The sequence below is a fragment of the Tricharina praecox genome (genome assembly GCF_024521635.1).
Source record: "Tricharina praecox strain CBS 144465 chromosome Unknown BZA05scaffold_15, whole genome shotgun sequence".
Lineage (NCBI taxonomy): Eukaryota > Fungi > Ascomycota > Pezizomycetes > Pezizales > Pyronemataceae > Tricharina > Tricharina praecox.
Window position 1 is genome coordinate 242896 of NW_026250417.1, and position 26541 is coordinate 269436.

Here is a 26541-nt window from a genome sequence, read left to right on the forward strand (position 1 = left end):
CCACCTCCCCCTCCCCCCCCCCCCCACACACACACACAGCCAAAATCACCCAGCTACATCGCTGTAGTCGTCCGTCCTTCTAAAAACTTTTATCTTCACACAACACACACCACACACCGCACAAAAACGCACAAATACAATGATACGAATAATCGATGAATATTTTCACAACGCAACGCTTCGTACAACAAAACTCCCCAACACACACAAAAACGTAACGTAAAACACATAAACGAAATATTTTCAATAGAAATAGAAATACCTAAAGGTAAATAGGTTTTTAGGCAAGCATGGCTTGAGCTCCGGCCTCCGACACGACGTAGATCACGCGATGATCGTCGCTGAAACCGTTGAACTTGGTGGCTGAGCACTTGGAGTAGGCTGATATCTATCGTTAGCATCGCGAATGGGTAGTCAGGGATGAAGGGGGATACGAACCTCCCATGTTAGTGAAGTATAGCCAGTCCCCAACCTCCAAGACCTCCGGGAGGAAGCACGACTTGGAGATGCAGTCGATACCGTCGCAGGTGGGGCCCCAGACGGAGCACTCGGTGAGCTGCACCCCGCGGGTCGGCGGTGAGTTGTAGTGGTAATCGGATCCGCGCTTCAGCACCCTCGGCACGGGGATCTGGTGGTCGAACATGATGCCCGAGAAGTTGCCGTACACGCCGTCGTTCATGTACAGCATGTAGGACTGTTGACCGGCCTTCAACTCGTCCTGCACGGTGCGACGGGCGATGACGTGGGTGGCGATCGTGAAGGCGCTCTCGACGTAGTAGCGGCCGGGCTCGGCGATGACGCGGACGCTCGACGGGAAGTACTTGTCGACCGCCGGTCCCAAAACGCTGGCGATCTGCTCAAAGTTGTCGTTCCCGTATCCACCACCGACATCCAACGTGCGCAGGTCGTAACCAATCTCGGCAGCTTCATCGAAGACCTTGCGGGCGTCCTTAACGGCGGTAGCGAATGCGGTAGGGTCGTACGATCCGGACCCGACGTGGAAGCTGACACCGACGACGTTCAATCCGAGCTCCTTGGCCAAGCGAAGGAGATCGGCAGTGCTGTCGAGAGGCGCTCCGTACTTGAGACTCAGCCGGCAGAGGGACTTGGAGTCGTCGGTCGAGATACGCAGGAACAGCATCGCGTCGGGGAAGAACTTCTTGACCTTGTAGAGCTCTTCTGGGTTGTCGAAGGTCATCATGCGGATGTTCTCCTCGGCTGCATAGCGCACGTATGAGGCCGTCTTGCAGGGATTGGCGTAGATGATGCGCATCGGGTCGACGCCCATCTCGATGACTTGCTGGATCTCGGTCTTCGAAGCGCAGTCGAAGCCGGTGCCAAGCGCGGCGAGAAGCTGCAGGACTTTAGGATCCTGGTTGCACTTCACAGCTGCAGAGAGAGAGAGGTTAGTATCACAACGGCTTGTGGTGCGAGACATAAAAGTAATATAAATAAAAAAGATAATAATAATATTGATGACGTACCATAGAAGGGCTCGATACGGGGAAGGTTAACCTTCCAGCGCATGTGCTGGCGGTAAATTTCGCCGAGGTCGGCAACGAAGAAGGCATCTTCGGCACCAGCATCGCACTCGTCGGGGTCGATGCTCTCGATGTGAGTCTGAAGGGCATGGCCGATCATGGCCTGAGCCAGGGACCTGGTGCACGCATTGGATTGACTGAAGCGGCGCTGCTGAGGCGACAGCTTCGACGTAACGGGCGAAGTACCTAGGGCGACGGGAGCCATGGTTGTAGGGCAGCGGGGTTCGATGGTGGTGAAAGGCGAGGCCTCGGGGATAGTCCAAGCAGTAGTCTCTGAGGGACTCATTGGGCGGTTCTGGATGGGATTATTTGTAGAGAAGGGTATTCTCAAAATGACTGATTGGTGAGGATTCGATATGTACGTGTCAAATAGTGTTATGGTGGCCGGAACCGTATACACACGTAGTAGGACGACCGCCTCGACCCTCCCTCGAAAAGAGGAAGGAAACGACGGCGAAAGCTATGCGGCAGGGGAGAGATATTGGGTGATGTCTTTGTCGTTTCCGAACTAGAACCCCTCCGTCGCTCGAACTCGAGATGAAAGCTGGGTCTGTGGCGGCGGGATGTTGTTGAAGATGTTACGGGAGGGGCGTAGGTATGTAATCTTGGAGGACTCTCTGGAAAGGTTGCGTTGAGCCGTGGTGAAGGATGATTATATGGCGGTTGGATGATGTGCTTGAAACGCAAGAGGGCGGAAATCGAGGCTTCTTAAGAAGCAGCCTCAGGCCCTAGAAATGACTGGCCTCGTCTGTGCTGAATGGTGACTAGTTTTCCTTCAGAGGAGGAGGAGGATGATGCTTGGGGGGGGGGAGCGGCGGCAGCGGTAGATATGAGATGGGGGGGAGGGAGGGGAGGGGGGGAAGGAGAAAGAAGAGGTCTGAGAGAGATTGTGCGTCGAAACCCTACACTTTGTAGTTGTCCCTTTTTTTTTTTTGCCTGATTCGTCGACCTCAGTACTTAGTGGAGTTATTTCAACCCTGCGCCTCTTTTTTGTGTGTGCGGAAGCGGGCTATGTGCGGCTTTGGGCAGCGAGTTGAAACGGCAAGACGCCCACAGGTCCGGGAGGGGCCCAAATGTTCTACAGTTAAGGACCGTAGTAGCGTCCGATGATGGGATGACTGCTCCTCTGTGTTGCAGGGTAGGTCTTTTTTTTTTCTCCCTCCTGCTTCTTCTTGATTGATGGGGGTTTTCGAGTCAGCACGCTTTACATACTCCCATACAAAGTGCACGGCGATAGGACAGAAAGGGAGAACAAGGTAGCCACCGGGAAGGGCTTGACGTCGATCAAACAATGGAAGAGCCATTGATCTCACCGACAGGACTTCGCGACCACTAGGACTTGACGAAGGCAGACCTGGAGAGCGGGGGCTTGGACGGGAGGGGGCATTTGGATTACCAACTCACAGGAATCTATCGCAGTGACGACGACAATTTGTTGAGGATGGGGGGGAGGGTATTGAGGGCTATTCTCTCTCCTTCTCCTTCTCTCTCTCCGTCTCTTTCTTTCGATCGAAGGAAGAGAAGAGGGGTTGAGGGGTGAGAAGGTGGGGAGGGGGAGCGGGTTGGTGGCTTAGTTTTTGGGTGGGGAAGAAGAGGTGAAGGAGAGGAGGTGGAGAAGAAGAAGGAGAACAAGAAGAAGAGGAGGAGGAGGAGGAGGGGAAGGAACAGGATCGGAGGCAGAAGCGGCGCGAAATTGGAGTAGTGAAGGAGGGGTTTGGCCTGGGGAATCTGGACGGGCGGACTGTCGACTTTCGACTGTCAACTGTCAACGGACAACGGACAACGGAGGTGGTGGTGCACTTATTCGGTCAGGTAAGGCGAGCAAGGTAAAAATCCGCAGCGCGAGGATCACCTTGTCTATACCGAACTCAAAGTTTTTTTTTGTTTCTTTGCGGCAGTTCAGGACGATGCATCACGCACCGCACATGACACGGACGCTCCTGCCCGGCCCAGTGCGAATATACCGATCGCGAAGGCATAGGATGGACATGGACATGGACATGGCCATGACCGTGGCCGTGGCCGTGGCCGTCATCTCTGTGTCTTTGCCCCATCTATGCCTCTGGCACAAGATGGACTCGATTGATCCTTGATGGACTAGGTACCATACTGCCTAATAATATCCTAGCAGTACACGGTCGATCGACTGCCATCACCACGCACCTGTGGCTCACTGGCCGAGCTGGAGGCCGAATTGGAAATTTGCTCGAGTACCGGTAGGTATCTCAGCTACAACGGTACGTACCACGGCCTCCCTCGTGGCTCGACCACCGCCCCACGAGCCAACGGGGATAAGTACGAGCTGAAGGCTCCGCTCCTCACGTCCACACTCACGGCCCCCAGGACGACCCAAGTCTCAAGGTGGAGTACTCTGGGTGCTAACTGTACGCAGCGCGGCCGGATTCCCACCCCTCGCACATCTCCCTTTACATATCTAGACATCCGGATTCCGTTGTGGGCAGTGGGCACGCTCCTAAAAAAAGCACACAAAAGCGATCTGTGATGGGATGCGCCTCAGGACTGCGATCAAGCACCGCACGCACGCACAAAAACATCTGTACGCACGCACACACACATAGGTGGTTACAACGAGAGGGAGCGAAAGAGAGAGAGAGTGGGAGTGGGAGAGTGGGGAGGGAGATGGAGAGTGGGAGAGAGAGACGGCGGGCGGGCGGGAGTGAGGGAGTGGGATGAATATGCGCGAATTAAAACCCCTCAGCTCAAGGGAGCAACAACGTAAGTAACTGAGCACATCCATCCACCATCCATCCATCCAGCCAGCCAGCCATCCATCCATCCATCCCACCCAGCATGGCATCGGCTTCTTGCGTGCGTGCGGGCTGTGTGGCCCGTCCGATTTCTTGTGATCGGAAAATCTTGGTACTCTTACGCAAGTTCGTGACAGCTTTCTTTTCGCTAGCTAATTCTAGGGAGGAAGCGAGCGAGCGGGCGGGGCGGGCGAGCGAGAAGAAGGAAAGAAAAGAAAGAAAAGCCCACACCCCTCCCCACTCCCACCCCCTCCCCACCCCCGACTCACAAGAACTCGAGACTCTGCAAACTCCGACCAACCAGTTGTGCGTGTGCGTGGTGTATATAGAGTATCGTACCTGCGGACGAGTACTCTACTCTACGGTACTACCCTTATACACGACAGCGGACAAGCAGGCAGGCAGGCAGGCGTGCGTGCGTGTGTGCGGAACACTCAACGCAGGTACAACGATCAGCGGTCCTCAAATCACATCCCGCTGCACAGCTCCACAACGTCGGATTCTGTCATCATCATCATCATCACCATCCACATCATCATCGTTGTCGTTGTCGCCGTCTTCGTCACCACGACGTGCCGGCGGGGGAAGGCCGACCATCGGTGATGATGATGATGACTGTTGGCGTGGAGGAGCACTATCTACTATACTACTCTATATAGTACTAGCAGCCCGTCGAGACACCCAGTCGCTGTGGCGGTCCGCATACGTATGATATCGCAGACTCTCCCGAGGTACTCTACATGTCATACATGCTCTACTCAGTATACCCAAGTAAGTACTTGGGTAGGAATGTGATGTACCGCTACATGTCAACTACATCCCCATCGTGATCCGCCGGCGCGCAACGCGATATATATATGATCACATCGGTTCCTGTGTCGTAACCGATAACCAATCGATTCGGCGGTCGGCGGGTACCTGTAGTCTGTAAAATACTATACATATAGGCTGTGCCCAGATTCGCGCATAAATTCCCCACTCCAACTTGCCTGCTCGTCGATACTCTACCGTCCATGTGAGCGGTTTTTTTTCTTTCCTTTTTTCGGTCTTTTTTTTCTTTCGCCCTCCTCTCCTCCATCGCGGAAAAAGAATAAAAGGCACGGACTCGGATCAGATCGGTGATATATAAAGTACCCTGACAAAAAGGATTGGACAAAGCCCGTTTTACACCAAAAATGCCCACTTTCATGCAACCCAAACATACCCTCCACCTGGTCGAAAAAAATCATCTCTTTTACAGAAGCGTTAGAATCACAAGCTGCTTCATCAATAAAAACTTTGACGACTTTCATCACAGATTGGGGCTGTACGACGTTGTATTGTGCAGGAGTTGAAAAGTGACATTACATTTTGTATGGGGCTCCCATACAAAAAGCTACTTAGCAACCATCAATTTTTCCCTCGTCTGGTATTGCTCCACAACAACAATTCAGAACTCCGTGAGGAGTTCCCATATCGTTGTCGGTGTAGTTATAGAGGTCTCCCGATGGTCCCTAATTTTTTTCGATACGTTGTGATTGTTGTATCGGTGGCTGAAAATGGCCATTTTTGGTGTAAAACGGGCACTGTCCAATCCTTTTTGTCCTAGTACTGTACCAAGTATCTGGTAGCTAAATGTAGCAACTATTAGTTGCTCTACTCTAGAGTCTAGTGAATGCTCCGCTAGAGTAACGAGCGCGTCTCAGGGATGTGCCCATCTGTCCGTTCAGTTGCACATCGCCTCACCGCGTAAATAGTAGTTGCCGAGTGAGCTTTCGAGTAGTCGCCGAAGTATAGTATGCTACGTATACATATGAGGTATGTACCTATATAGCGGTGCAGAATACAGAGGGAGCTGGCAGTGCTGGCGTTGGGGGTGCACGCGTGGGGAGGGACAAGGGAGAGGAGAAAGGATGTGGTAAGGACTTACTTGCCCGTTGGTTACTTGAGGACTTACTTGAAGCACTTATTAAGTTATTCGCTCGGAGGAGAGTAAACCATTCTCCAAAAAACAATTCCCTCATCAGGTTAGATACTCTAGGCATTCCATAGTTCCACTCTCACGCTGAATCTGATGCTTCTTGGCACGATGAGTCCGTCCGTCCAATTAAGGCCCGCCCCGGCCCCCGGGTCCTACTTGGCAGGCTTCTCGAAGCCCAGCCCGACCCGGAGCTTGCTGGAGCTTGAGCTTTGAGCTGGAGCTGGAGCTTGACACCGGTAGAGCAACTACGGTACGGTAACTACTACGGTACCATCCCTCCTCGCTTCTCTAGCAGGGGGGATGGAAAGACCAGCGTCCGTGGGGTCCGGATCCGTCGGTTCAATTTCATACAAGTCCCAAGTCCCAACTCCCCGAGTAACTACCGTACGCGGTACACGGTACACGGTACAGACTTGCTCGGTATGACTGCCCTTTTCCTTTCCTTTCCTTTTCCTCCTCGAATTCCTAAACGTCGAAACGTCGAAACCTGCTCCTCGAGCTCCTTCTCGAGCTCCTAGGTAGCTAGCTAGCTGTCGTCAGAATCCCGGCTGATGCTTGCTTGCTTGGCCATGGGCTCTACGAAATATCCCCAACAAAACACTCCCCCTAAACTAAGCTCGAAGCTCGAAGGGCTCCACTCCACTTCAGCTCATGGTTTTGCCGCAGGTGATACCCGGTAACTACCTTTGTAGAGTAGTTAGAGGTACCTAGAGCACCCAGGTAGACAGGCTGTTATGTACTCACAAACATAGGAGTCCCCTGAAACGACGACGGCTGCAATTGTTGAGGGATTCGCCTCGTTCTTCTCGTCACTTGACGTTTGCGAGCCTTAGCCTTGCCATCACCCTTGGCCTCCCACAGGTCGAGACTCGAGAGCTCGTGGTTGGCAACTGCGGCGATCACCCCGGTTGGCTACGTACCTGAATATGTAGAGTGCCTGAAGAAAATCCCGTTCCTCCGCCTTCTCGACTCGCGAGTTCTAGAAACGACACCTGATCCCCGTGAGCTCGCAGAAGTTGAAAGAACATCTGTGTCTTTCCAGGGAGCCACTTGCCACTTGCCCCTTCCCTTCCTTACAACTCGAGCCTATCCACAGTCCAGTCCACAGTCCGTCCGTCCAGCCCACCGATTCGATTCGATTCGGGAATCCCCGAGGAAACCGAAAACGTGATGCTTATGTACTCCACTAGTCCTCTACTGCCTAGCACTCTATTTCAGCCTATGTTCAGCCTATTTCAGCCCTCTTTGATTACGAGGTCTCTCCCTTTTTTAGGGGGGGCTTTTCAAGTTTTGGGGGCTTGCACGTGGGACTGTTAGGTTGGGAATTGGGACTGAGAGGTCGACCCAAACCAAGCCTTGAGATCTGGCCTGCTTTGATTTGACTGGGAGGGAGAGGGAGGGGGGAGGGAGGGAGGTGAGGGGGGGTGTGTCATCCGTTTTGATATTATTATTATTATTATTATTTTATTTTGGCTGCACAGTGCACATCGCGCACAAGCGTTGGTCGTGATGACTTACCGGTACCGTACCTGGGTGAGTACGGAGCGGTATGTTCGTAGATACCGAATTGCTGCTCAGATGTTTACAATGTCCCACAGTCCCATAGGTCCATATCGATACTATTTACCGGCCCAATAGATGGTCTGTATATAAGAATCACAGCAATTAGTACAAATTCTGGGCGCAAAGCTTCGCCACGGCCCACGAGGAGAGTAGAGTAGTAGGTATGAGTCCTTAACAGTCATGGACGCTACATTTCCTCTCATAGCCTCGAGTTATGTATCATACCGGTATTCGGTTATGAGGCAGCAATTGGATTGATGATGATATCATAATCGTGGGCGGAGCTTTAAGGCATACATTAGATTATACACAGCGCTTTCTGTATGATATTGTACTACCCATACCGTAGTCTACGCCTGATTACCGACACCGCCTCGGGCCGTTGTTACTCGAAGATTTTCGATCCTCGCCACGGGAGCCGGAGTTAGCTGTCACCCCGAGATTGCAAACTCTGTTGAGGCTCCAAGACATGCTTTCGATACGAGCAGTGTGTGGTATTAGCATCACTGTTGCTCAAGGCACTGTCGATCACCTGTCACCTGTCGTGGATGCTGCAGTGTGCACACTACGGTACATACATGTGTGTACCACCACCGCCGAACGCTTCACATGCAATGGTATATTCATAGTTGCACTTGCGGAAGACTACATAGTACAGATGTCAGACGCAGTCCCGCGATATATACGATGTTCCGTGTGGACAGCGTAACTAATCTCCGCTTCTCAGTGGCACAGCATGAAGTACGGTACCCGTCGATTACCCGCCAGCCTCCGGATTGAGCTGCATTGTGTACAGCTCGATCTCACTGGTCTCGAGCTCGTCGTCCTCCTCGCCCAGTGCAACGAGCGCCTGATCCACCTGCACTATTCCGAACACTTCCAGCAGGCTGCGGAACCGTTCCTCGCTCTCATGTCTATGCTTATGAGCGACGGTGAGCAGCGCGCGCGGACTCACCCTCAGGAGTGTAGTGATGACGTTTACCAGGGCCGGCGCCGCATCGACGTTGTACATGCAGTCGGCCACCAGGATGAGGTCGAAGCGCTGCGCTGCGATGTCCAGCGGGATGGGCAGATCCCAGTCGAGCGCGCAGAACGAGATCTCCGTGTGCGACGAGATGTTTTTGGCGCTGATTTCGGACGCCAGTGGTAGATCGCTCAGGACGACGTGGCTGTTGGGTCGCAGCTGGGAGAGTGCCAGGCCGACTATGCCGCAGCTGGTGGGTGTGAGAACTGACTCATGGTTTGCGGTTGCGTCTCGCCCACTTACCCACTGCCTAACTCCAGCACGTTGATGCGTTGGCTGCCCTGAAGCAGCGTGTCGAGTGCACCCAGCTGCGGGCCGTCAGGCTTGCGCGTACTCGACAGCACTCGGGCCATGTGAGCAACCAAAGCCACGCCGGCGTCCCTGGGATTCCGTCAACAAGACGTCTATAGTAGGGCTGCAGGTATATCGGGCATATGGGCTCCGAATGTATGTACCAGATATGCAGGGCAATGCTGTTCTTTGTCTCCTCCCACACGCTCAGATGCATCTTTCTTCCAATGTTCAATCTCCGTTCCACCAGTTCCCGCTCCCCAACCTCGCCGGCCTTAAGGACGAACGGCGAGCTCCAGACGGACATGATATTGATTCCGGACCCCAGAAGCGGATCCACCGTGGCGCTGTCACTCGTGGAAACCTGGAGCACAACAGGCTCGCCCCTCGCCGCGCCAGCTCGCACCGGAATCTCAACCTTGAGCGACCGCATGCCAGCCTTCCAGGTAAACTCCTTCCTTGCGATTGCGGCCCCACCGCCGTCCTTGTAACGCACCGTGCCAATAACGACGCTGTCCCGGTGCATGAACGACTCGCCCAGATCCGAGGTGATCGTTATAAGCGCGGATATCGTGTTCCCGCTGAAGCGGGGCGCCTTGAGGAACCGGATGTATTGCATTGTGCGACCGCGGTGTGATGCTGTGGTCCTGGCTCAGTTGTTGTCTGTGGTCAATGTAACGTTGCTGCTGCTGTTGCTGACGAGTAGTTGGGCGGAGAATGGAAGGGCTGCATTGTTGAATTCCTGCCAAGACAACTCACCTGCGACAAGGAAATGTGTGTCCGGCACCTTGTCGCGTCACCCCCGAACTCACAATCACCCCGAACACCACCACCACCACCACCACCACCACCAGCACCAGCACCAGCACCAGCACCAGCACCAACATCCCACACACGACACCCCCGCCCAACCACGCACCCGTCGCCACCTATCCACCACCACGACCATGACCGTCACCCCCGCCAACATCGAAGACCCCACGCTGCAGCAATGCCTAGAAATAGCCGAGCGGACGCGGCAGCTGTGCCACCGGATCGTCACGACGTTCGAGAGCAGCAATACCAGCGGCGACCCAGATGCGCAGCAGAACCTGATCGAGCGGTCGCGCGGGCTGAAGCAGCTGAACGCGCTGCTGCAGCAGCTAAAGTGTCTGCACCGGACGGCGGTGATGTCCGCGCGCGACGCGAAGGACGTCACGCGCGACGCCCGCCAGGAGGTCGATCGCCTACATCTACAGCTGCAGAATCTGTACTATGAGCAGAGGCATCTGAGGGGCGAGATTACCGCGTGCATCGATTTCCCGTTCGTCTCCCAACCATCTCCCAAACCCCAACCCCAACCCCAACCACCGTGCGATTGTTACTATGGCTGATGGCTAATGTTTGTGTGGGTGTGGACAGACACAAGTACACCTCCCTCCCCCTGATCTCGGAAGAAGAGTTCCTCGCCGCACACCCGGAACATGCCGAGATGGATGCGCACAACCTGATGATTGCGCGCATACGGAACGAAAAGGTGGTGCGCGAGGATCTCGAGAAGCAGCGCAAGGAGCTACTAGCTACCAAACAGCAGCTCATCAACGAGAACAAGAAGCGCAAGGACGATCTGGCGAATCTGGATGAGCAGTTGAAGAGATTCAGTAAGTGGTGCCCGGAGAGGTGTGTGTCGGAGGAAAACTAGCGTGCTAATACGGTGTGCACCAGTCGAATCCTCGAGGCCCATACAAACTACCTTCCAGAAAGACTACTAGATCTGGATGGTGTCTGGGAATTGAGGCCGGCGGTGGAATTGGCGGGGTGGAATGTGCCGACATATTCCTCATATCATAATGTTACGATTGCATACGATCAGCAAAACGAAGCAAGGCTTCGACTACCTACCCACACCGGTCAGGCCGCGGAGCATGACACACATATACGTATTCTATACTTACTTAGAGCCTGTTCGGTACCGCACCGTATCTGGTAGCTACCACACAAATTTGAGCTTACGTCGGTTCAAAAATACGCTGAGCGTTCGGCGCAACGTCTTTTAGAAAATACGATCGTTCAAACTCAGCCACATCGTATTTCTTGCGTATTTCTCTGAGCCTCCACCAAAAAATAGACGATGCTGGCATCCGTCACCAAATCCCCCCGAACCCGTACGACAACATCCACGATGTCCGCCGGTCCCAGTCTCCTCACCCCAGAAAATATCAATCACGGCTACCTCCAACCGACGCGGTATATGTCAGTGAAAGAGCAGCTTGCGATATTTCTCAAAATCGTCGGCGAGAACGCCTCCAACCGTATGGCACAAGAACCGTTTCAACGAAGCGGCGACACGATCAGCCGTACCTTTAACAACGTTCTCGACGCGATGATAGAACTTTACACTGTAATTGAGTAGGCGAACACACTGTGGACTGGGCACTGCTGTGGGCTGTAGAATAGTTACTCTATATACAAGCTGCCCACTGCCTGCTATCTTCTCCCGTTGTCTATCTCCCATTTCCGACCCCCTATCTCCTCCTATTGCTATCCCTTAATGTCCGTCACCTGTACGGTATCTCTGTCTCTGCCTCAACATTTTCACCCACCAGGACGCGATGCAGTAGAGGACAGACTTGGGAAGAGGAGAAGGACTCGAGAAAGTAGTTGAGTAGGGGCGGTGGTGTAGTTCTGTCGTGTCGCTGTGTTGCTGTGTTGCTCTGTCGCCGCGTCGCTGTGTTGCTGTTGCTGTGTTGCTCTGTCGCCGCGTCGCTGTGTCTGTCTATCCATGTTGCGCGCCCTCTTACTGACTGTTTCAACTTTCACCTTGGCTGGAAGTAGTATAGTACAGTGTGGCGAAGAGAGGTTGTCGAGTGTAAGCTACGGAGAAGGTGGTGTTGCCGAACAGATATTTGAGATGTCTAGGCGCCAAGTCATTACGCACTAGTGGACCGTATTTCTGAGCTTACGTCGGTTCACAGATACGGTGCGTACCGAACAGGCTCTTACATACATGTCCCCTTTGTTGGAAGTGGGAGCTGGTGGATGGTTGGGTCATACATACCGTACCTTCCGTACTCAGCAAGCTCCCGGTGGCGCACCTAGAGACACCTCGCTTTCCTTCTTTTCCTTCGTGCCATGCGTTCCACGTTTGTCAAGTACCGTGCCACCGCCTGAATGTGATACGCCTTAAACAACCGGCATGTACTCTACATAGCATAGGGTTCTCGCCTCGTAAAAATGCGAGTATGTATGATGTAAGACGTCTGTCCCATCCCTTTCGTGTATGTGGGCATCAACTCGGCTGCAGCCATCACATCAAGTTGCGCATCGACACCGAAGGTCCGAAACGGCTTCTGGAAGCATCTTGCATGGTAGGTAACTGGTTACACTACCCAAGTACCGTACTGTCCATACTCTACCTATGCCCCCAAGCATGGATACGCTGCCGGGATTTGCACACCCAATCCTTCTCAAAGGACCCCCATCCGCTATCTCTGGGCCCCGGGCTGTTAAAGACATGCCTAACCCAACCTCGAATCCGAGCTCAGTCTCGAGCTCGAGCGCGCAGGTTTCAGAAGCTTCTCGAAGGAGGCCGAAACTGGGTAGAGTAGGAAGTATGCGTGGAAGTTCCATGCAGCCAGCCACCGCCACCACCACCACCACCACCACCACCACCACCACTACCGGCGGCAAAAGGTACTGTGCATATCGCCACCGCCGTGGCAAGCAATGGCAAGCCACGGACACGGAAGATTATTCCCCAACGGTGGAGATGGGAGATGGGAGATGGTTGCTGCTCTAACCGGAGGAATTACCTTCACGGGACCGTTCCACGGGGGGTGGGGGAGTGGGGCTTGGATGTTGGAACAAAGGAACAAAGGAACAAAGGAACAAAGGAACAAAGGAACAAAGGAACAAAGGAAAACGTGAGCTGAGATGAGCGGAGTACGGTACGGCGTGGAGTTCCGCCGTCGCCGCCGCTGCGAGAGCTCGGTGCTGCGCTGGCGATTCCATGGGGTAGATTCATATGTAGAGCGACGGTGAATCGGAATGCCATGGTAGAGTATCGTTCGGGGGCGAAGGAGGAGAGAGTACGATACATACGATTCCAGCACCACAAACTCGCTTGTCGCCTCCGTCATCCCATCACCCACCACCTTTCGTCCCGACCCACCCGGATCTGGAGTATCCCTCTCTCCGGTCCACGGTTCACCCCATCCCATCCCCATCTCCACCTCATTCATCCCATCCCTTTCATGGGTCCCGCGACCTCGGCATGTTTCAGTCTCTGTCTCGTCCACGACCTTTGTGTCTCTCTCTGCCTCTGCCTCTGCCTCTGCCTCTGCCTCTGCCTCTGCCTCTGCCTGTTTCTCTCTGTCTCTCTCTCGATCCATGCGAAGCTGGAGAGGAGATTGGGTGCTGATTTTTCAATTTTTTCTTCCACCTCCTCGGAGGAGGAGGAGTCACTCGGTCGGACCTCCTGGCCCTGTTCCTGGCCCTGTCCCTTCGGACGGACTGGGTGTTGCGGCGGCGGCGGAAGCGGATGCGTGTGTGAGTGGCGCCGAACCGAAGTCGTGGGCGCTGGGATTTGACACTGCTAGCGTGAATGCTCCTGCTGCTGGTGGTGTTCCTGCGTCCGCCTGTCTGGGAGGGGAGGTTGGTTGGTTGGTTGGGTTGGTTGGGTGGTAGAAATCCCGCGGGTGCGCACCCAGGCTACTAGTACCTGTGCATAAGGGGATTGTTGGTGGCCGGGTCAGGCACCGGGTCAGGTACCGGGAAGGGGGAGGATACATGTGTATGTAGGCTCGTGCACCGTCAGACGGGCGTTCCGAGCTCGTCGTCGACTCGTCGCTCGTCGCTCATCGCCCGGACATCGAATCACCGGTCCGGTCTGGTCGCTGCCTCCCCTCCAGCCTCCCCGGCTCCCATCCCAGGCTCCCAGCTACCGGAAGAAGTCCGGTACATACGTCGGTTAAATTGCGATCGATTGACACCTACATACCTACTCTGCATACATACGGTACCTACTTCGATGCCCTACTCTACTCTATTGTACATGCTGGTCACTGGTGTGCATGGAGGTGGATCGTGGTAAGCAAGCGGTACACATGCCTGGTAGTTGAGTCGGCCCCCATGCTGTAGCCTGTACGTGCACGTAGTGAATCGAAAGTGTGGCTTTGACCGGGGCCCGCATGGCCCACATGGCCTGCCGCCGTCTCCGTCCGACGTGTCCGGCGTGTCCGGCGGTGGGTTGCGGAGAGTCGCGGCCTCGGGGAGCCGCAGGCCCGCAGCGGAAGCGGCAGTTAACTTAGCGTCTGGAATACCCTGTGGGACAGGAGGAGGATGAAGAGGAGGAGTGATGCCGAGGAGTGAGGCCGAGCAGTGACGTGGGTTCTAGTTGAGACCGCCACATCGTTGTTGAGCGAGTGATGGCCAGTGCAAACTCTCGTCTCGATTGGAGACTGTGACTGGGCTGGGCTGGGCTGGGAGCGAGGCGGACCTGCTCCGTACTATTTAGAGTAGAGTAGAGCCCCTCAGGCTCGCGTAGAACATTCACAACTACAATAATGGTGTCTATAGTCGTGTTACAGTGACGGCATTCGGTGGTGACGAATAAAGATGCAAGAGAGAGATGGGAGCCTGGATGGAAGAAGGTAGCGTTCTGGAATCGGGGGCTTGCGGTTGGACAGTGGTACTGGTACACTAATGGTTTTTCGGTAGTTATTAGAACACGCGATTTACAGCAGCTTCCCGCACAGGGGGGAGGGGAGGGGGGCAAAATGTTGGAAGATTAAGGGACTTTGCTCGACCAACCGAACAGGTATGTCCATTTCACGAACGCACGGCGTAAGGCCTGTGAGGAGTCCGAGTGATGTGCGGAAGGAGACCACCGACCACCGGTTCAGTTCAGTCCTCGGGATTTCCAAATCAGCCACAGGGTGGGGTGGTAAAGTTTCTCGGGGGTGTTTTTCGGAGCTGTCTTTCCCGTAACATGAAGTTGAATTCTATCTACTCTTTTTATTTGTTTAAGCATCATTGCATTCGACCTTGGTAGGGTAGATCATTGGATTTTATGGTACTCTGAGCGTTGCACGTTCCGTCACTCGACATACGAATCGCAGGCTAGGATGATATTTCATGATCGGCTGTACCTACTGTGTCTATGGTTGGTGCGGATAATGAGCGTGGTCATGGCAGGTAGCGGAGTAGGCGGATAGCGTGCGTGATGGGGGGGGGGGTTGTTTGTTCGGTAGGCAGACAATGAGCGTGGTGGGGTGTTTTGTTTGGTAGGCAGCGGCGCAGCATCGAGCCGAGGCGATAGAGCTTTCTCTCTACCCCGCGGAGCTGGCAGGAAAGGTCGGGAAGTTGGTGGTCGACATAATCTAGTAAAGGCCGCATGCGACAATAAATTGATGTCCTCTCTCTGATAGGCTGTACGTCGTCACGGTCGTCTTTCTACCGTTCAGCCTCTGCTCTGCCTGAAGGGTAAATGAAGTCTCTCTGGCGGAGAGAGATCTGGAAACTGAGTAGCCCTGTAGGACTTCCGGAATCGCAAGACTGTTATTGGTGACGATGCCAGCGGCGTTCGACCCCCTGAGTGGGTCTTTGCCGTGAGCTATGGTACATATGATGGCTACAAAATCTCATCGCTGCCCCGATAAATCACACGACAGCTAACAAGGATGAATGCAAGCTATGAAGTTGGGGACCATGAATATTCCTCCCCACTGCGATGTCTTGGGTTTACTCACAGTATGTACAACCCATACACCACGCCACACTCCTTCATACCATCATCCTTCGCCACCTTGGCCTCACTGAGCACCCAAGTAACCGACGAAAAACCAGAAGCAAACAAAAATTGCGATGCCGAAAGACCCTAAGATCATTCGCAGGGACTCGATTCTCGCAGTGCAATGAGAACCTTATCTCTGGAGCTTTGCTGATGGTTGAGCCAGCGAAGTCGCATCAAAGTAAGTATGAAGAAGAAAAGAAAAGAGGAGGAAGAAGGCGCGGGGACGGGGTATTATAGTTGTTCCAGTGGGGTCGATTTTGGCCGACGGGAAGTAGCTAGCTAGGGTTTTGACCGAGTGACACGCAGTGTAGCCAAGCTAGTCAGCAGAAAACACCTTTAAAACTCCCCTTCCCCCGCCCATCATTTCCTTTTCTTCTTCATACTTACCTTGATGCGACTTTTCTGGCTCAAACAGCAGCAAAGCTCCAGAGACACCCCCTCATTGCACAGCGAGGGTAGCGTGTCTCCGCAAAAGGTCTTCGGGCCTTTCGGCGTCGCAATTTTTGATTTCTTCCTCTGCTTTGATGAGATGAAGGTGTTTTCGTTGATGGTGCTGGGCCCTCTCTCCTTAGGAGGCCGAGACGTCAAAGAAAACATGTTACATCGGTGGGGACTCCCTCTTGCCCCCAAGACAGCCTACGGGTCACGGCAATATTGCTGTCTTTCATGCTTTTTTTCTGTTTCATCATTAAGTGCGTGCGACCTTATCTAGTCATGGCAAAGATTATGATGTACACACGCCGTTTCCTTATCCATTTTCCAACCCGACCTCGAACAGTCCGCAGCAGCCCGTGATGGCTCCTTCGCCTAGGCACCCGGAATACAAAGGAAAAAACAAAAGCTCGGACAAATTCCCCTTCCTCTCCGACCATCCTGTCTCGTCCGGAGAGGCCATAAGGGGGCGGCATTGAGTCGAACAGAAGCTGAGGCCCCCCCTCCACCACCATATCCCCATCCCTTTCCAGGCTGACAGCGTCTCGCGCTGTCATCTCCTCTAGCTATTCCTCGTGTTCCCTTTGTGCCCACTCGACAGGGCACCTCACTACTCTACTTTATCATCTTGGTAAGACAGTTGGAAGAGGCAGTGGTTCGTCAGACCTACTTACCAATACACTTCGGTACTTGGGGAGTATAAATAGAAAACAGAAGCAGGTTTTGATTGCGACCTTTACTTCGTGTGATATCCCATAGTATTGAGCGCTGAGTGAGCGCGGTGTTGGACCCGACGTGACCAAACGACTTGCTCCCTTATTCACTAGGAAGCCGGTTGCCATTCTGTCTCATTGCTCAGGGGGCAGTATTGAAAACTGTCGGATACATTCTATCTACAAGCTGCTTTTTTTTTGTTTCATCATCGTAGCATTCGACCTTATCAGATCATGGCTGTATACACTCCGGTTCCACCCCACTGTCTCCGACCGGCGACCGCTGGCCGCGAGCTCGATGTGGGTTCCCTATTGCTCTACGCCCAGCCCATCCGTAGATAGAAAGAGAGACAGAAAGTAAGAATATCTATAAGACGCCGTTCACTTATATTCCATCACTCGTCATACGGATTGCAGACGATGATGATATTTCATGATCAGCTGTCGTCACGGTTGTCTTTCCTGCTTTCGCTCAGCCTCCCTGTCTCTACCTGGTCTGCCTGAATGTTGAATGAGGTCTCTCCGGCGTAGGGAGGTTTGGAAACTCATTAGCAGCCTGCGGAACTTCGGGAATGGCAAGACGGTTGTTCAAGGTGACGATGCTAGCAGGGGGTTCTACACTCGAGTGGGTCCTTACTGTGAGTTGCATACAGTATGATGGCTATAAAATCACATCGGCTGCCCGGATATGACAGCTGACAGAGACGGGTGCAAGCCATGAAGCTGGGGAGCTTGAATATTCCTCCCCACTGCGATGTCTTGGGTTTACTCACAGTATGTACAACCCATACACCACGCCACACTCCTTCATACCATCATCCTTCGCCACCTCGGCCTCAACTAGCGCCCAAGTAACCGACGGAAAACCAGAAGCAAACAAAAATTGCGATGCCGAAAGACCCTAAGATCATTCGCAGGGACTCGATTCTCGCAGTGCAATGAGAACCTTATCCCTGGAGCATTACTGCATGTTGAGCCAGCAAAGTCACATCAAGGTAAGTATGAAGAAGAAAAGAAGGAGGAGTGGGGAAAGGAGACGGGGTTTTATAGGTGTTCTAGGGGGTCGATTTCGCCGATAGGAAGTAGCTAGCTAGGGGTTTTAACCGAGTGACACGCAGTGTAGCCAAGCTAGCCAGCAGAAAACACCTATAAAACCCCCTTTCCCCCACCCACCATTTCCTTTTCTTCTTCATACTTACCTTGATGCGACTTCGCTGGTTCAACTAGCAGCAAAGCTCCAGAGACACCCCCTCATTGCACAGCGAGAGTCGAGTGTCTCTGCGAAATATCTTCGGATGTTTCGGCGTCGCAATTTTTGATTTCTTCTGGTTATCCGTCGGTTACTTGGGTGCTCAGTGAGGCCGAGGTGGCGAAGGATGATGATGGGATCTGCGGCGTGGTGTATGGGTTGTACACACTGTGAGTAAACCCAAGACAGCGCAGGCACTGTGAAAAGAAATACGGCAAACGTCTATAATGCTATAGTTTTTGGCACTGTGGTCTAAAATGCCATAGTTTTGAACAAAAAAGTCTGAAAACCAACCACCGCTCAAACCCACCACCACCCACCATGTAAACCCACTGTCTCGAGCGATGGAAGAGCTGTCGGCGAGAGGAGAAAGTTGAAGAGGACTCCTGTCGGCCTGGAGTTGGCAAAGAGCCCTCGCAAAACCATCATTACTAAAACACCGTCTACTTGCCAATGCCTCTCTAGACCGGGAAGCGGGTCGACAGCGAGAACACACAAGGGGAGAGATGATATAGATGTTCATCGTCTATTCTGTAGACTATGAGAGAGAAAGAAGAAGAAGAAGTAGACGACGGAGAGGGCAGGCGTCTCGCTGGCCCCGCTAACGTTGATGTTCACTAAGTACTAACCACATCCGCTTCCTCCCACCGACAAATTATATCGCTGGGACCAGCCGGGGCGACGGGCAAGGGAAGCCACATGGCCCGCTCGACGAAAGCTGGGTTGGACAGTGGTGTGGAAATGGAGTGTGTAGGGGGCGGATATTGCCATGACCTGCCTTCGGAGCAAGAGGGAGTCCCCATAGACGTAACGTGTCTTCTTCGACGTCTCGGCCTCCCGAGGAGAGAGCCCAGCACCTTCAACGAAAACGCCTCCACCAAAGTGGAGGAAGATATCAAAAATTGCGACGCCGAAACATCCGAAGACATTTCGCAGAGACACTCGACCCTCGCTGTGCAATGAGAGGGTGTCTCTAGAGCTTTGCTGATCTTTGAGCCAGCAAAGTCGCATCAAGGTAAGTATGAAGAGGAAAAGAAAGAGGAGGAAGGGTGGCCGGGGACGGGGGGTTTTATAGGTGATTTTGGAGGGGTCGATTTCGCCGACGGGAAGTAGCTAGCGCGTAGTTAGGGCTTAGAACTTGAGCCACGTGCGGTTCGGTTGCTTTGTGGGTCCAACCGCCCCCACGCACGCTTTCTCACTCCAACTCTCTTCTCCTTCCTCCCAATCTCCAACATCAGCATGTGCACTCATCCACCTCAGCAGATGGTTCACCGTGCCTACCGTGGCCCTTGTTCTCCCCTCAGGTGAATTGACCCGCAGGACTGATGACTCCGAATCCTCGCGGCCGTGAGTCGTGACTGACTCTCTCCGTTTTGAGGGCATTAGGTGTCGGGAATCGCCACGTTCACGAGCCGGGAGGGTATATAATCATGGTAAAAGACAGCTGGAGGAGGCAGTGGTTCGTCAGACCCACTTATGTAGGTACACACTTAGGGGGTATAAATGGTAACAGAAACAGTTTTTGATTGGACCTGTAACCTGTATGTATACTTCGTCTCATCGTGTGATGCAGTATCCCGTGGTGTTGGATCCGAGGTGGTGGACCAACTACTTGCTCCCTATTCACTGGGAAACTGGTTGCAGTTCTGCATCGCAACATTGCGTAGGGGGTAGTATTGACACCTGTTGGATAAGATGTATCTATCTACACCCATTTCTGCCAACCAAGATTTCGGCCTTGCAATTCCGAGCCGAGTGACAGGCTATGTCTACGAAATCGCATCGGGTGCCCTGGTACGACAGCTGACATGGACGGATGCAAGCCATGAAGTTGGGGACCTTGAATATTTCTCTACACTGCTTTGTCTTGGGTTCACTCGTAGAATGTACCAGGAACAGCCAATAAGCCGTGCCTCACCACCATTACGAATTATAAGCGCAAGGTGAGGCACCACTAACCCTTACACCCGAGTATCTACATGAAGAAAGTTACGTCGCCACAGCCTGGCCAACTCAAAAGCCAGGGCGCGTAATGTGGAAAAAGCATGACACGCAATGGCTATTCGCAATGGACATTCGCAATGGCATACGCAACGGTCATACACAATGAGGGAAGAGAAAGCTCGGGATTTGGAAGACAGGTGTCTTTCTAGATAGCTCTGTATCTCTTGTTCGCTGTATATAAACCGTCTATGTTGTCCGCTCTTTTTCTTTCTGAACCAAGTAGTCAGTCAATTCAATTTCTTGTTTCCCTCTCTCTCTACCTTCCATTGAGCGGCCTATTTGTGGATCGGGACGATTGGAGGGATGAGTTGTTGTTTAGGCGGGCGAACGATTGATTGATGATGGTGATGATGGTGATGATCTTGGTCTTGGTACAGATAGAAGGTAAACAAGAGAGTCCCCCCTCCCCACCACTAGCCTGGAAACCGCTTACAAACAGATGTAACGCTCCACACCGTCCGTACGATCATACTTCCGCACCGCCCATCGACACTACATACCTCATACCTCATACAGCCAATACACCACACCACCGATCCTTCCTCTGTATAATACCATCATCCTTCGCCACCTCGGTCTCACTGAGCGCCCAAGTAACCGACGGAAAACGCCTTCATCAAAAAGAAGGAAGAAATCAAAAATTGTGTTGCCGAAAGATCCGAAGATCATTCGCAGGGACTTGTGATTCTCGATGTGCAATGAGAACCTTATCCCTAGAGCTTTGCTGATTGTTGAGCCAGTAAAGTCGCATCAAGGTAAGTATGAAGAAGAAAAGAAAAGAGGAGGACGGAGGGGCGGGGAAGGGGGTTTTATAGGTGTTCTAGGGGAGTCAATTTCGCCGATTACCTACGTAGGGGCCTAGGGCTTGGAACTTGGAGCTTGAGAGCAGACGAGAAAGGAATCGAAGCTGGCCGGCCGACTTGCGAGCCGCGGGGTTGTCGGCTGCCAGCTTGCACAGCTGCTGTGTGTGGGACCCAGCGGAAACGACGCCTTGGCGCGTCGTTTCAACCCGGAGCTGCGGACCTGGGTGAGACCGATGGCCAAGGAGTTGTGAACGGACTGGGGCTCGTTGAGACCAGCTCGGTTTGGAGTGTGACCGAGGGCGGAGAGGTTTGTTGTCATTCGGTTTGAGAGCGGGTCCTGTCTGAGCTGGGAGCGGGCATGGGAGATGCACGAGCGGCGAAATTTCGCCGACCTGGCTAGACCAGATGTGGTGGGCGAAATGCTCGAGGGGGTCTTTTTTACTTTGTTGGCCGGTTGTTTGTTTTGTCATTGTCCGTCATCATCTGCGCATTCATATACTCATCTCGCCATTCAACTCGCGGGGTACTTGAGGTTCATCACCTGAAGAGCACAGGTGGCTCTTTTCTTTCATTGTCGTTTCTCTCTCTAGACAAATACAATCGGTCTTCTATATTATTAAACAAGGTTGTCTGAGGGTCATCACGTCTCCAGTGCTTCACTGCCCAAAGCACTGCCCGCTAATGCCTCCTCCATTTTGGCCGAGTGACACGTAGTGTAACCAAGCCTCCAGCAGAAAGCGCCTATAAAACCACCCCCTTCTCCGCTCACGGTTTCCTTTTCTTCTTCATCTCACTGCATGCGGCTTTGCTGGCTCAAGAAGCAACGAAGCTCCAGCGGCAACACCTTCATGGCACAGCGAGGGGCGAGTGTCTCTGCGAAAGGGCTTCGGGCCTTTCGGCGTCGTAATTTTTGATTCTTCCTCCTTTTTGATGAAGGCGTTTTCGTTGATGGTGCTGGGCTCTCCTCAGGAGGCCGAGACTTCAAAGAAGACATGTTACATTGATGGGGACTTTCTCTTGCTCCGAAACTGTTTTTTGTTTACTGATTGATTGCATGCGACTTATCTAGATCATCGAATTATCCGCCCCGGTCATACATCCTCCCCTTTCCACGTCACTGTCCAGCTCGACTTTCATCGAGCGGCCCGATGTGGCTTCCCCTGCTTCTCCGCCCTGGCTTTTCTCGAAGATACATGTGAAGGAAATAAAGCTATGAAAAGAAAGGGAGGGAAAGTGGGAGTGGCCCCGGCTCCTCAACCTCGGCGCCCTCATTCTCCTTCTCCTCACGCCTCCTCTCCACAATGTACCTATGCGAGGAGTTGGGTGGATTGAGTGGTATTTGGTTCGAGTATGTAGATTCGCATTGTTCAAGCGGGGCTTGGAATCCAGCGCAAGGCCAAGCTCTCTCACATGTTATCACCCGCTCTACTCATGGTCCATCACTCCACAGCCCGATTGAATGTGATCTGCAGGGTCCGTTTTCATCCCGCTCTTGGCAGCACGCCACAGCCCCTCCATCCACAGTTTTTCCGCGGCCATCCATCGCCACACCTCCGCACTGCAGTCTACCACTTCTCCCACGACCTCCACGACGACGACGACGCCAACGACCGCAACGATGTCCCTCGAAGCCATCCGCTACCGCCGCGGCTCCCTCACGATCCTCGACCAGCTGCGGCTGCCGCACGTCAGCGAGTACGTCACCATCAGCGACTGCCGTGATGCCTTCTCGGCGATTGAGCGAATGGTAGTCCGGGGGGCGCCCGCGATCGCCATCGTCGCCGCGCTCGCGCTGGCCGTGGAGCTATCCTGCAGCAAGATTGAGTACGCCAGCGGCGCGAAGATGGCGGACACCATCTGCGAGCGGCTCGAGTACCTCGTGGGGTCGCGGCCGACGGCCGTGAACCTTTCGGATGCGGCGCGGAAACTCAGCAAGGTTGCCAGGGACGCGGCGGAGGCGGGCGAGGGCCCCGAGCAGGTGAAGGAGCGCTATATTGTGGCCGCGGAGAAGATGCTGCAGGACGACGTCGAGGATAACAGGAACATTGGCGATCACGGCGCGAAGTGGATCTTGGACAATGTTAACCACGGCGACCTGCACATGAAGCCCGTGTCGGTGTTGACGCATTGTAATACCGGGTGAGCTCCACTTAAGATGGTACATGATTGATGCTGGTCGGTGCTGACGCGGGGCGGCGGTGGTGAAAAAGCTCCCTGGCTACCGCTGGCTACGGAACCGCCCTCGGCATCATCCGATCTCTACATGCCATGGAGTCGTTGCAGCATGCCTACTGCACCGAAACGCGGCCGTACAACCAGGGATCGCGGCTCACAGCCTACGAGCTCGCGACGGACCTCCCGCAGGGGATGGCTACGCTCATCACGGACAGCATGGCGGCGTCGTTGTTGGGCCGGTACCAGCTCGCGGCGATCATTGTCGGTGCGGACCGCGTGGCGGCGAACGGTGACACGGCGAACAAGATCGGGACGTTCCAGCTCGCCATTGTTGCCAAGTATCATGGGGTCAAGTTTGTGGTTGCGGCGCCGACGACGAGCATCGATATGGGCACGGCCAGCGGTAATGATATCTGCATTGAGCAGCGGCCGGCGCACGAGGTGCTCATGGTCACTGGCCCCGTGGTGACGACCAAGCCCGAGGGTGGTCTGAGTGTTGACGTGCAGTCGGTGGCGACGATTGCACCCGGCATGGCGGGTAGGATCGGTGTTTACAACCCGAGTTTCGACGTGACACCGAAGGACCTGATCGATGCAATTGTCACGGAGAAGGGTGTGATGGTGAAGAATGAGAACAATGAATTTGAGCTGGCCCAGCTTTTTGTATAGATACCACATGGCAGTAAGCAAGGGAGGGAGCCGAGAGCCCCGACACAATTTGGGGGGTGGGGGAGAAGTGTGCGGTTGGTTTCATGTGGTATCGCATTGATAGAACACCATTCTGCCTGGGCAGAGCTGAGTGAGTGAATGAGTTTGTGGTGTAATGTACACATTTGCGCGCTCCCGTCCCACACTCGCCAACAACCAACAACCAACAACCCCCCACTGCCACCCACCACCACCACCAACTGAAACCTCTACCGCATCACCGCCACTACAACCAGCACCACCGCCACATGCTTAAGCTCCGATGGCGTCCTTGTTCGAGGAGACATCGTCGGTGCCGTTGTTGCTGCCGTTGTTGTTGCTGCTGTTGCTGCTGCTGTTGCTGTTGCTGCCATCAGCAGGGGCCTGTTCCCTGGCCGCGCGCGCCTGCATATCGGTAGTTCGGGCGTTGGGATCTGGCGCATCGACATCGACATCGGCATCGTGTTCGTGCTCATCAAGGAATTCACCAATCTTGCTTTCGAGGGCGCGCAGCTGATTCTCGATGAGGGTAACCTGCTGTTCGGCTCTGGTGGTTTGTTGCCGCAATGGCCAAAAACATCGCCAGCTTGTCGTCAACTAACCATAATTTTTTTTTACATACGGGTTACTTTTTGTTTCTTTTTTTGTTTTATGGGGGTAAAAGTTGGGGATTGGTTGGGGTGGGTTTGGTTGCGGGTAAAAAAAAGCCAGATCGAAAAGAAACGAACCGGACCCAACTGGACTGAACTGGACTTAGTACTTACGCGGTGATGTCGAGGTAGGCCTGGTGCGATCGTGTCAGTTTATATGCTTACTCTGGAATCGGGATTGGGATTTCGTTTCGTTTCGCTAGGTCTATCGGTGCGGGGTGTATGGAGGGGGAGGGGGGAAGCTGAACACACCTGCCCCATGTCTGCGTCACCGCCACTACGGCCGCCTCCGTTCTGTGCGGACATGGCTGATTGATTGACTGGTGGATGGATGGATGGATGAGCCGGAAGAGAAGTGAAGTTGTTGGCACGTTGTCTGTCTGTCCGTTACTGGGATCGACGGGGGGACGAAGTGCGAGTGCGGGAGGGAGATGGGTGGGCGGCGGGTGCGCGCGAGCTCTGGTGGTTACCGTGGTGGGGTTGGGTTGGGTTGGGTTGGGTTGGTGGGGTTGGGGTTCGGGTGGGGGGTTGGGGGTTTGGAGGTTTGTACGCAGGTGGAGGTGGAGGTCTCCGTGTGTCGTGTGTGTGCCTGGACGTGCGTGCGTGTGTCTGCGTGTGCGTTGAACAAGATGATGATGCTGATGATTGATGTGGTGGTACCTAGCCGGCGCGGACGGACGGTGTATCGTAGGGCTGACCTTCTCCGACGATGGTCTTGCTGCTCGCTGGCTGCGTGGTACTACCTGGATGTTTCTACTTGTGGGCGACGAACCACAATCACAGCCGCATGGCTGGCTGGCTGGACGGCTGGCTGGGGGGGACGGGATGATGGCGGCACTCTACTGTATCGACATCGACATCGCCATCGACATCGAGCCACCGAGTCTAGGGGCGCTTTTCTCGGGCTGAGATATGTAGGGTTGCCAGCAGCAGCAGCTGCTGCTGCTGCTGCTGCTGTGTGTTTTTCGTTAGTCATCCAGCGAGAGACCCTCGACGTGTGCGGGCAACTTATGAGACTGATTCAATTGACCAAGAAGCAACAAGAAAGAAAAGCAGCCTGTGATCTCCAGACTGAGCAACCTCAAAGTACCTCTGCGGTGTCGAATTACAGATGAGGGGAAATAATCGGAAAGCAGAACAAAACACGAATTGCATATAGCTCGAACGTTTGGGCACTAGGTACCATACCTAGTTCATCTTATCTTATCGGCCGCAACAGCTGGGGCCGATCGCGGACTGGTGCATTACTTCATCGGCCGTTGCTCATCGGACTTACTTCGAAGACCTTTGGATGATGCTTGAAGCTTCAACGTGCCGCGGTACTGCTGCTGCATGCAACGATAACAATAGCCGCTCTATGTAGCAGTTGCCAGTTGCCAGTTAGGCTAGGCATCCACTCACCGGGAATCCATCCACCCACACAGACACAGCCGGCTTCAAAGGGCAACTGTCCGTCCTGAGTCCTTAATCCTCACCGAAGATGCCGCCCAGACAGGCGAAAGTCGAACGAAAACGAAAATAAATGAAAATGCACACCACATCGCAAACAGATGGGCAAAAAACAATTATGCATGCGAATATCCCATCCACCACCCCACCATCTCCATGCCATCCACAATCCAGTGCGGCATCTTTCCCGGATTGATTGATTACTCTATGTAATGAATGCACCCACCTATCTACTGTGGGACAGGTGTGATGGCGGGCAGACCCGATGCGGTGCGGTCGCCTCAACGTTGAAATGTTCTCTGTTGCTGCTTGTATGTATGTTCGTCTAGTCGGCCGGTCTCTCGTTCAACACATCAGACATTATCATCACCGCAGAGGTACTTTGAGGTTCTTGCTGCTTTTTAGTCAATTGGATCAGCCCCATCGGTTGCCCGTACCCGTCGAGGGTCTCTCACCACCT

General features: G+C 53.8%; 5 protein-coding genes across 5 annotated transcripts; 3 read left to right on the forward strand and 2 right to left on the reverse strand.

The window, feature by feature from the left end:
• Positions 1–280: 280 nt before the first annotated feature.
• On the reverse strand, positions 281–1746 carry BZA05DRAFT_338616 (pyridoxal-dependent decarboxylase; the record flags this gene model as incomplete). The annotated part of the gene is made up of 3 exons (XM_051480897.1): positions 281–381; positions 439–1389; positions 1485–1746. 3 exons carry the CDS (start codon positions 1744–1746, stop codon positions 281–283), a joined length of 1314 nt encoding a protein of 437 aa, XP_051338626.1.
• A 1783-nt stretch (positions 1747–3529) lies between these two features.
• BZA05DRAFT_419375 (uncharacterized protein) lies at positions 3530–5279 on the forward strand (the record flags this gene model as incomplete). The annotated part of the gene is made up of 7 exons (XM_051485588.1): positions 3530–3580; positions 3670–3925; positions 4261–4277; positions 4614–4615; positions 4753–4908; positions 4969–5080; positions 5268–5279. The coding sequence occupies 7 exons, from the start codon at positions 3530–3532 to the stop codon at positions 5277–5279; spliced, it is 606 nt and encodes a 201-aa protein (XP_051338627.1).
• A 3145-nt stretch (positions 5280–8424) lies between these two features.
• Positions 8425–9850, reverse strand: BZA05DRAFT_400502 (UPF0665 family protein c). The gene is made up of 3 exons (XM_051483901.1): positions 9312–9850; positions 9100–9237; positions 8425–9046 (listed from the first exon to the last, which is right to left on the reverse strand). Exons 1-3 carry the CDS (start codon positions 9764–9766, stop codon positions 8590–8592), a joined length of 1050 nt encoding a protein of 349 aa, XP_051338628.1. The 5' UTR covers positions 9767–9850; the 3' UTR covers positions 8425–8589.
• Positions 9851–10094: 244 nt separating this feature from the next.
• BZA05DRAFT_445709 (Fms-interacting protein-domain-containing protein) lies at positions 10095–10898 on the forward strand (the record flags this gene model as incomplete). The annotated part of the gene is made up of 3 exons (XM_051487025.1): positions 10095–10450; positions 10549–10787; positions 10852–10898. 3 exons carry the CDS (start codon positions 10095–10097, stop codon positions 10896–10898), a joined length of 642 nt encoding a protein of 213 aa, XP_051338629.1.
• An 11667-nt stretch (positions 10899–22565) lies between these two features.
• BZA05DRAFT_65119 (uncharacterized protein) lies at positions 22566–24088 on the forward strand. The gene is made up of 2 exons (XM_051488529.1): positions 22566–23259; positions 23331–24088. The coding sequence occupies exons 1-2, from the start codon at positions 22739–22741 to the stop codon at positions 23962–23964; spliced, it is 1155 nt and encodes a 384-aa protein (XP_051338630.1). The 5' UTR covers positions 22566–22738; the 3' UTR covers positions 23965–24088.
• Positions 24089–26541: the final 2453 nt, after the last annotated feature.